This window comes from Artibeus jamaicensis, unplaced genomic scaffold, assembly GCF_021234435.1.
Source record: "Artibeus jamaicensis isolate MK-2021 breed Jamaican fruit bat unplaced genomic scaffold, CSHL_Jam_final contig_1803, whole genome shotgun sequence".
Taxonomy (NCBI): Eukaryota; Metazoa; Chordata; class Mammalia; order Chiroptera; family Phyllostomidae; genus Artibeus; species Artibeus jamaicensis.
The window spans coordinates 5,868,087-5,877,407 of record NW_026521356.1 but is presented as its reverse complement, the minus strand read 5'-3'; the positions used below and the strand labels follow the sequence as shown (position 1 = coordinate 5,877,407).

The 9,321-nt window shown below is 49.2% G+C and overlaps 1 protein-coding gene across 4 annotated transcripts in view; it reads right to left on the bottom strand.

Annotated features, from left to right (window-relative positions):
* Positions 1-658: 658 nt before the first annotated feature.
* The window catches only part of FKBP5 (FKBP prolyl isomerase 5), a 95,319-nt gene continuing 86,656 nt past the window's right edge, over positions 659-9,321 (bottom strand). For all 4 annotated transcript variants that reach the window (XM_053671208.1, XM_053671210.1, XM_053671211.1 and 1 more), the window contains exons 9-11: positions 4,936-5,121; positions 2,400-2,639; positions 659-1,812 (exon numbers count right to left, since the gene is read on the bottom strand). In XM_053671208.1, coding sequence (XP_053527183.1) covers positions 1,705-1,812; positions 2,400-2,639; positions 4,936-5,121 — 534 coding nt within the window. In that variant the 3' untranslated portion in view covers positions 659-1,704. The remainder of the gene's footprint in view (positions 1,813-2,399; positions 2,640-4,935; positions 5,122-9,321) is intronic.

Below are 9,321 nucleotides of genomic sequence, written 5' to 3'. Positions count from 1 at the left end.
CAAAAAAGCATGACTGAGAATCTAAAACAATTTTAGTTATTGTTAATGGTGAAACAGAATATAATTTCATTTGTTCCATGGCTAAGAACCCAGGTATAAAAGGAAATGACATTATTTTTAGTTTTGAAATGAGCCGTAACCCCATAATGGAAGTGTTTTGTCAAAACTGCCACAGAATTAAAACAAATCTAAAATATGACTGCCAGCGTTCTTTACGACGTAAAACAGTGAGATGATGTGGCTGAAGTGAATGCTTTAGGTCGCCAAATGCTTTCCCAAGAGTGCCCCTTAGGTTGTGGGACTAGAAAGTCAGGCTCATCGTGTTCACCGGGAAGGACTAAGATTCAGGGACCTGTACAGAGGTTGAGACCTGCCCTAACTCAGGGCCCCAGTATTAGGGACTCTGAGCTAGATGCACCTGCAGGGGGCGCTTTCTTCACTTCTTCCTCACAACCCGCACCAGCACAGGGAAGTTCTCAGTGCAGGAAGAGAAAGCCCTGGGTGTCAGGTCTGCGAGGAATACCCTAATGCGGGAGAGCGACTACTGAGTTTTCCATTCCCAGAGTTTGTTTTTGAAAATTCAGCTACTTAATAATAGTAAAAAATCAAGGCGGATTTGTTTCATGAGAGAGGATTGTAAATAAGTTCCATAAACCAGTGTACATAAAAATGTTTATGAGCCAGTAAGTTTTAAAAGACAACAAAAAAAGCTGCATGGGTCCTTTGTGGACGTGTAAATACATCCACTCCTGGTCAGAGACGGTACAAGAGCAAGTCGTACATTCTGAACAGCAAGGGTTGGTGTGGAAATCGGGTACTGAGTAACAGCGAGGCTGACAAGCGGGACTGCGGTCAACATTGTTTCCTAAAAGGAGCGGATGAAGGAAAAAAAGCATGATTCTGATGGCTCTTTCCACACTTCGGCCTCTCAGAACCTCACCGAAAACACAGAAAACTGACCCAGACACCTCTCTGCTCCCTGTCATTGCTGAAGAGAGTCTCAGGAATGACAGAATTCCTCCTCAGGGACAGGCAGGGGTGGTAGAAAGCCAGCTCAGAGGGGGCGGGACCACTCAGGAGGGGGCGGGGCTAAGTCTGCAAGCAAGTGGCCTGTGAGGTTCTTGGTGCCAAGTCTGTGATGCTGCTGTGGGCCTGAGCAGCAGGTCCCCTGCTGAGGGGACAGCAGGCCCCTCCACTGTGGCTTCTGCTGGGTAAAAATGCAACAGTCGCATTCGCAGCACTTCAGTGATTTAACACACTGAGCTCCACCCTCCTCCCCCCCATCCATCTGCAGGAAAGGAGGAATTCAGGAGGCCTTCATTTGCAGGTTTCTGAAGTGCTACTGAAATTCTATCACACGTGACACCTAACAGACAGCCCGATGGTCAGGATCATCCGGGGACCCTGCACTGCACAGTGGACACCGACCTAAACTGAAATGAGCTGGACTTCTGCTGCCGGCCCCACTTCTCCACACCAACGGCCACCTGTTTGTGTCCCCACAGTGGTCCCTCGCCTCCCCTCAATGGCAGCACTGGGCAGCAGCAGCAGGGTGTGGCTTTGTGGGGACTACTGGTTTTGCCCTGTGCTTCCAGAATCACACAGACTGTGACAAACTGCACATTTAACACGGTCAGTCCTGAGTTGGGGAAAGCCCGGGGAGCAGGCCGAGTTCATTAGGACTCTTCCCTCCTTTGCGTGGCGTCATACGTGGTCTCTAGCTCGCCCTTCTTCCTTTGCAGGACTTCCTGTTTCTTGTTGATTGGTGACCCCTTCTAATGTCTTCTTGCCCACTGCTTTACTGGCCTCTTCCTGAGGAAGAAAATGAGTGAAATGTTCGAGTCATTCCTGGCCCCACCAACCGTCTGTCAAGTGTGACAGGAGAGGGCGGTGCAAGGACTTCATTTCGGTTTCCTGATTGGGTCAGTCAGGGCTGTGCTGCCAATGGTTTAGAGTGGGAGAGGGTACTTTTCTTTGGTTAAATGACTAGCTCGCCACCATTAAATAATCAAGTCCATGTGACAAAAGAGGGTGGGGAGCGCAGGATGAGCTCAGGATACAGCTCTGTGGCAGGGAAGCTGACCTGTGTGCCACTGGCCAGGAACCTGCAGGGGGAGGGCGGGAGGCTGGGCCTCCCCACCACAGCCCAGCTGCTGGGAAAATCGGAGGTCTCAACCTGCAGGTGTGATTTGGAAAAAACCTGAAGTGCCTGATTTGTTTAATTCCCAGGGAATGAAGTTTCCTCGTGTCCTGCACGGACAAGTCAGTGCCCTACTTCCTGCTGTTGGTGTAGGAACAGCCCCACCCACCCTGGTCCCGCTCCAGCCTCGGGTCAGACCGCACCGCGCTCCCTGCTCCATGCTCCCGGCGTTCTGCAGGGAAGGGGGTTCTGCACACACCTTGGCGTCCCGCTCTGCGAACTTGGAGAACATGTTGGCGTAGGTCTTGCGGTCCCGCTCGTTGTGCTCCTTCGCCCTCTTCCGGCACACGGAGATCTGCAGCCTCGCGGCCTTGTTCTGGGGGTTGACCGCCAGCACCCTCTCGAAGTCGCCCTCGGCCAGCTGGAACTCGTTCATGAGCAGACGGGCCTCACCCCTGCGGTACAAGCCCTTCTCGTTGGTGCGGTCCAGTCCCAGGGCCTACAATGCACAGTTCGGTTTTAGAGAGAATGAGTGTAACTAGTGGGCATTTTAAAGACACTCAGTATTTAAATAACTCACTAAAGCTTTCTGGCCAATAACTCACTAATTTGTAGAAAAAGCACACTGAAAGATGGGCTCAAGGTTATTCTATGCTACTGATCAAAATACAACTCACTACCGGAATTAATTTCTGTATTTAATACAATTTCTCTAAGATCACTAAAGGGTCTGGAAGGGGGATCCTGAGAAGTACGTTTTAAAGTTTCATGGAAGGAATCAGTGCCCAAGAATGACTAGGAAAATTTTGAAAAAACAAAAGTAATAAGAGGGCCATGCCTTACCTGAGGAAAAGATACACCACTAAACTACCGACACTAAACCAGCTCGGTCACTGGTCCGCGGGCACAGAGGCCAGTGGGACAGAACGAAGTGTTCAGAGGCAGGTCCTCAGAGCACGGATCGGCTCTGCAGTCAATGGGGCCCAGACAGCAGCCGCCCATGACGGAGATGAGAGTTAGTTCTTACCACATCATAAACACAAAAATAAGTTCTAAACCAAGTGTATTTACATGCAACCCCCCTGAAAATATAGTAGCCTTATTTTAAAATATTTAAAAAAAAATAAACCTAGTTGGACTAGGTTTTGCAAGTATTGAATGGGGTTATTTTTATCTTATTAAGGTGGGGAAGACCTTTAACTAGAAAGGAGAAGACGGATTTGACTATGAAATCAGCAAAACTTTCTTCACAAGAAATATGCTATCAACCAGGTTAAACACAAACAAGAAGGGGCCCAGCACCCCGACTGTCAGACCGCGGGTGACAGCCATGACGTCCAAGCCATCTCAGTCAGTCGGAAACGGACAGTGTAGTCAAGGCTGTGAACAGGAAATTCACCAAAGTGCAAATGAAAAACAATGGGAAAACATGCAATAAGAAATAAAAATAAAATGTATTGCTGCCAATGATATCAGGAAAGAAACACTGATAATGTTCAATGATAACATATAGCATTCAAGGTGAAAATGCGAATGTATGAAAATCATGTCTTTTCACCCAGCATTCCCACTTCGACAATCTGTCCTGTAGAAACAAGCCCACGAGTCAGCACAGGGAGACACTGCGGAGTTTGTAACACCAAATACCCGGGAATCTGCCAAAGGCGGCTGGCTAGATAGACCACAGATGCACACAGTAGGTACTGAATAGATATTTAAAGGGATGAGGCAGAGTTCCGTGATAGACTGGTATGATGCAGAAAGATGTGTTTAAAGCCGTATATTCTCAGGTTTGAAAAGCGCACACATCTGCTCTTCTGTGTGGGAAACACGGAGGGAATGTGTGTGAGACGAATGACGGGCCTTGAAGAGACGTCAGTGGGGATTTCACAAGGGACCTTCATGTTCCTGTGTGTGTCTGTAGTGCGTGAATTTTGAATAACTTTACACTATCATAATACAAAGAAAGAAGCAAAAAGCTTAAACAGTGTAATTAACAGCAATGTTCTTTCTTAGGCAAAAATTTAGTGAGACGTGAGAGGAAACGTACTGATCCACAAAATTCAAAAATGATCTTTCAAAGAATTTGTGAAACAGTGGCTTGTTTTTTGGATCCCTTTCTGTTTACCCTGATGACACACCCCACCATCAGCTGCACCCACAGCACAACACACACGCTCACTCTGAGACCAGACACCTGACGGGACAGGCAGCTGTGCTGGTGGTGCACAGGGACATCGGACACACTGCAGAGGGACACTGGCCCCGCACAGCCGAGTCCTGAAAGACCGGGAGCGGCAGCAGCGGCACAGGTGTGGACAGGGAGAGGGCCGAGGACGGCCGGTGGGCCCCTCAGGGTGGTCTTGTGTGCTCCTGCCAAGGGAGTAAACGTGGTGACAGGGACAGTGGCTTCTCCACACCGCCTCCACCTGAGCAGCTGCCATCGTCACCGTAAGTCCTGAAAGGCTCCAGTCAAACCTGTTCTTATTGAACCGAACCTGAGGAGCTGTAAATTCCATAGATTTAAGGAAGGTCATGGGTAAAATTTGTTTCATCCTCTCAAACCTTTTATTCGTAATGTATTACTATCAATAGTCTAGGCATCAGGAAAGTCTTTAATTGAAACCCTTCTGAATTTCCCAGTTCCTACTGAGGTACAAATACTCCCAGACATAAATACACGAAGCCAAATAAGAAACCCGCTGACCCTTGGCTGAGAAGAAGGAACAGCAGCCCAGGGGTGAGGGTGGAGGGAAGCTGTGGGGTGTGGGAAGCGCCCCCCACGCCCACTGCACCTTGTCGCAGCACTCCACGGCTTTGATGTATTCTCGGAGCTTCAGGTAGCACATGGCCAGGTTCAGGAAGGCGGCGAGCAGAAAGGCATCTGAAGCTTTAGATTCCTTCTCTGACAAGCCGTACTCCATCTCCAACCAGGTCACGATCTTCCCGTACTGAATCACCGCCTGCACGTACTTGCCTCCCTAGGAGAAAGGAGCTCGGAATTACTCTGTGCAGCTGGACAGGGGGTGCAGGGAACCAGAGAAGGGTCGGCTCAGGCCTCCCCGAGAACCAAATCCTGAAAAGGGAAACCCTCCTCATACCAAACCTGGGGTCTGATCATTTCTTTTCGGTCCGAAGGGCTGGCTCCCCAGGTACTTCCCCATCCTTCCCGGGGTCCTGGAGACCCTCCAGCTGCTTCAGGACACGGAGCACAGGTGTTCCCAACACTCAGCACCCGCTCTTTCCCGGGGGGCAGTCCTCTGTGCGGGAGGGCAGCAGGCTTTGGGGTTTATTCTCTGGTGTTAATCTCTCAGACCTTCAGAAGGTCAGTGAGTAGTTTTAGACTATGTCACTAGTGCACTTAAAGGGACAGTCACCTTTCCCTTTGCTCCTGACCACCAGCACTGCACAGTGGGTACAAGCAGCGGCAGACAACCTGTAAATAACTGGGGCCACGTCCCGCGAGAACCTCACTTACAAAAACAAGCTACAGTTTGCTGACCTACAACAATGGGAACATACTCCGTTGAAAAAGCAGCACCCAACAAAAATAACTGTGAAACACAAATTCCAGAGGTGGCAGACAGGAGAGACATCTTTCCCTTAGTCGTGTTTTCACTCTCCCCTGATTTGTAGAATGCGAACGTACCCTGAGTAACATGTGATTAGTTCACGTGTGTGAGTCACACACATGCTCTACACAAGGAACCACGGGGCTGAGACAGCGGGTTTCCTGACGTTTCAGGGTGAATGGAAGACAGCTGATGGTAAAGCTTGAAAACAGGGGACACGTCCTCCCAGACGGCGGAACCACGGTCAGACCCGTCAGGACATTAAACCCAAAATGACCAACAGCTGGTGTCCGCACAACGTCACCAGGATTCACCACCCTCACCGCGGCACACACGGCTCTGTGCACGGTGGCGGCTCCGCTTACACAGGGAACTTCGCTGCGCGACTCAGAACAGAAACATCACAGACTCTGAGAAGGTTCCTGCTCCAACGGACTCACGGGGCGCTGTAGGACTGCAGCGCCCCCTGGGGGAGGAAGCCCTGGTGTGCACGTCGGTGCAGACAGGGAGACCAGTGCCCAGTGCAGAGTCCGGGCCTGAACCAGGGCAGAGCTGCGTCCCCGCCGAGCGCCCCCTTCCGGGGTCAGGGAGGGGACGGCACAGCTCCCCAGTTCTGCTCCGAGAAGTCAGTGCGGAAGGGTTCTCTCTGCCTCAGGTTTGTGTTCCAGGCTGTTTGTAAGACCACGACACCAGGCCGTGTCATAATAATTCCTGAAACTCCTGAGAAAATGATGTTGTACTTACTATGCACTGAACTGACACCCCCATCAATCCCCATGTGGAAGGCCTGCCCCCAATGTGATGTTTGTGCAGACAGTCAGGTGTGAGGGAAGGGCCTGAGGTGGGGCCTCATGGTACAATCAGTTCTCCTGTAAGAGACGCCAGAGAGCTCACCTCCTCTCTCGCCCCACCCACAAGCTCCCAGGGAAAGTCATGTGAGGACACAGCAAGAAAGAAGCCACCTGCGACCCAAGGAGAGGACTCTCCTAAGACACCGACCCTGCTGGCACCCCGACCTTGGACTTCCCGTCTCCAGAGCTGTGAGAGATAAATTCCTCCTGTTTCAGCCCAGTCTCTGGTATGTCACTATGGCGGCCCGACAGAACAGAAACTTTATTCTGTCATGGCCACAGGCTCACTACTCCTTTTGGGGAGCACCACAGAAAAAAGAGGATGCAGTCCCCGCCCAGTTTTAGGGCTTGGCATTTTCTTCCCGTCATTCTTTTCTGTGTCTCACTGGGAGGTGAGGACAGGAAGCGTGTCCTGTCCCGTTTGGAATTGAGGGTTTAGGACAAAGAGGCCCTCAGTGAAGGTTTGTTGAATAAACATTAACGTCCAAGGAGTATAACTATGAAGCCCAAAGTTCTTCTACCACTGGGGCAACGTGGAGCAGATATGAAAGCTGTCATTTCATTCAGATTAGGTGAGGACACGTTCCTTCTTATGCTACTTTCTCCTTCCTCTCTGTCCTGCTTCACCTTTAATGTACCTACTACCTGTCTGACTATCACCTAACGTGCTTGTGTTGTTACAGGCAAAGAAGAGAAGGGCCACGGCCGGGGGGAGAAAGACCCAGATGGCATCACTCCTGCAGGTTCCGAATCATCAGAGTGGCAGCGGCCACAGTTTCTCAAAAGGAAAACAAGTAGCAGACTTCACAGTAGCTCCTTTGCATTCACAGAGCATTTGAATTCCTTGGAAGCCCTCCCACACAGCACGATCACACATACTTTTACTTAGGTCTCAACTTCCAAGGAGCAAAGATGTTTGTTTTGTGGTACTTCTGCTTCTGATTTGCTAACACAGGAGTCCTCAACCTGGGTGATTTTGGCCCCTGGGACATTTTCAATGTTTAGAGATGTTTCTCAGTTCTCACAACTGGAGGGGGTGCCTGCACCGGTGGCATCTGGTGGGCAGAAGCCAGGAACGCTGCTCTGTCCCCTGCAGTGCACACAAGAGCTTCCCTGCAAGGCAGAACCACACAGCCCCAAATCTCAGCAGTGCTGGGGTTGGGAAATCGGCACTGAAACAATGTAGGAAGGAAAACGAGCTTCATAAGATTGACTCTTATGAGGTGTTTTCAACTTAAAATTCTAGAGTCATCAGTGACTGGTTTCTTGGTTCAGCAAGGACGGTCAAACAGTTAAGCCTGGTTGTCTGTAGAGGGTGCAGTGGTTGAAAGATGATCCTTCACCTGCTTGCTTTGGAAATGATCTTTCCCCACAGAGCACAAGGGGGCGCCAGAAGCCCACCTCACAGTGGTGCCCTCACACTGCCTCACTCCACACTGGAAAAAAGAAACACTAAGCAGGTGTGACAGTCACTGAAGCTCCTGTCCTGCAGAACGCAGTCAGCTAGGGGAGAAAATATAAATCATGTCTGTCACAGTTTGCACAACGCATGGCACAATGCCATGTTGTTATCCAGGCTGAATTATTTTTAGAACCAAGTGAAGAGAGTCCTGTCCTACCTGTCTTCTCTTCAGAGCTCAGGGGCTGATCTGAGGACCTTCCCATCTAAACAGCAAAACTGTTCCTATTTAAAAGCTGACCACCATTCGGCCCTATTCAGGGAAGAGATTTACCCACTGAAGGGTAAACCAAATCAACAGGTCCATGAAAACGGACCTCCCACTCACTGATGACAGAAATGTCATTGTCATTGCTCTGTCTCTGCCGTCACTCACAGTCTGGATGCTGCATGAATGCAAGGCTCCAAGTCAACCCTCCAGAAACATGAGGCCCAGGAGGCCAGTGTGGCAGATGGAAACCTGCCCAGAATCTGAAAAGGGGATGCCATTCACCCACTACTCTGAAGCCTCACAGCTAAAACCAGGACCACTGCTGGGGTCTTTTATCTGCAGCTGTGCAGGTGCCTCCGGGGAGTCTGTTGTCCTACAAACTGTTCAGAGACATTCTGGGAGAAGAGTCTTAGGTCAGTGGTTTTGAACTTTTCATCAATTTTCCCCCAATGGACTTGTGTTATGAAAGATTTTCTCTATCAAATTGCATGTTAAAAATAATGTGTTCCATATATGTGACTGTATATGCAGATTTTATTCAAAGATCAGTCCTTTCAAGAGAGTTCATAACATGAAATACACAAAGCACACTGCAGTTGTGATGCTTAGAAGCAACAAAGTTGAAGTAATTGTATAGCAATGCTTTTTGCTACTGGTCATGAATTATGGCCATCTTTCTATATACGTTTAGGAGCTTTCTTTTTATATGTTCAGAGCTGTATGGCATGTGGCTTTCCACCATTATTTCATTACCAACAGTTTTCCCTAAAGTTCAGAGTCATCAACAACCAGTAAGAGTTGCTATCGTCCAGCTGTTCTACTACACTCAGTTGATATAATTCTAGTAAATGCCAAGAGCGTCAACCTGCCTCCCCCAAACTGCTGATATTCTATTTAGAAGTCTTGGGAAATATTAAAAAATACATTTAAAAACTGTCAAGGACTCCAGGTGTATAAGTAACACCATTCAGAACCTGTACTCAAAAAAGTTTTTTTTTAAGATTTTATTATTTATCTTTAGAGAGGAAGGGAAGGAGAGAGGGAGAGAAACATCAATGCATGGTTGCCTCTCGTGAGTCCCCTTCTGG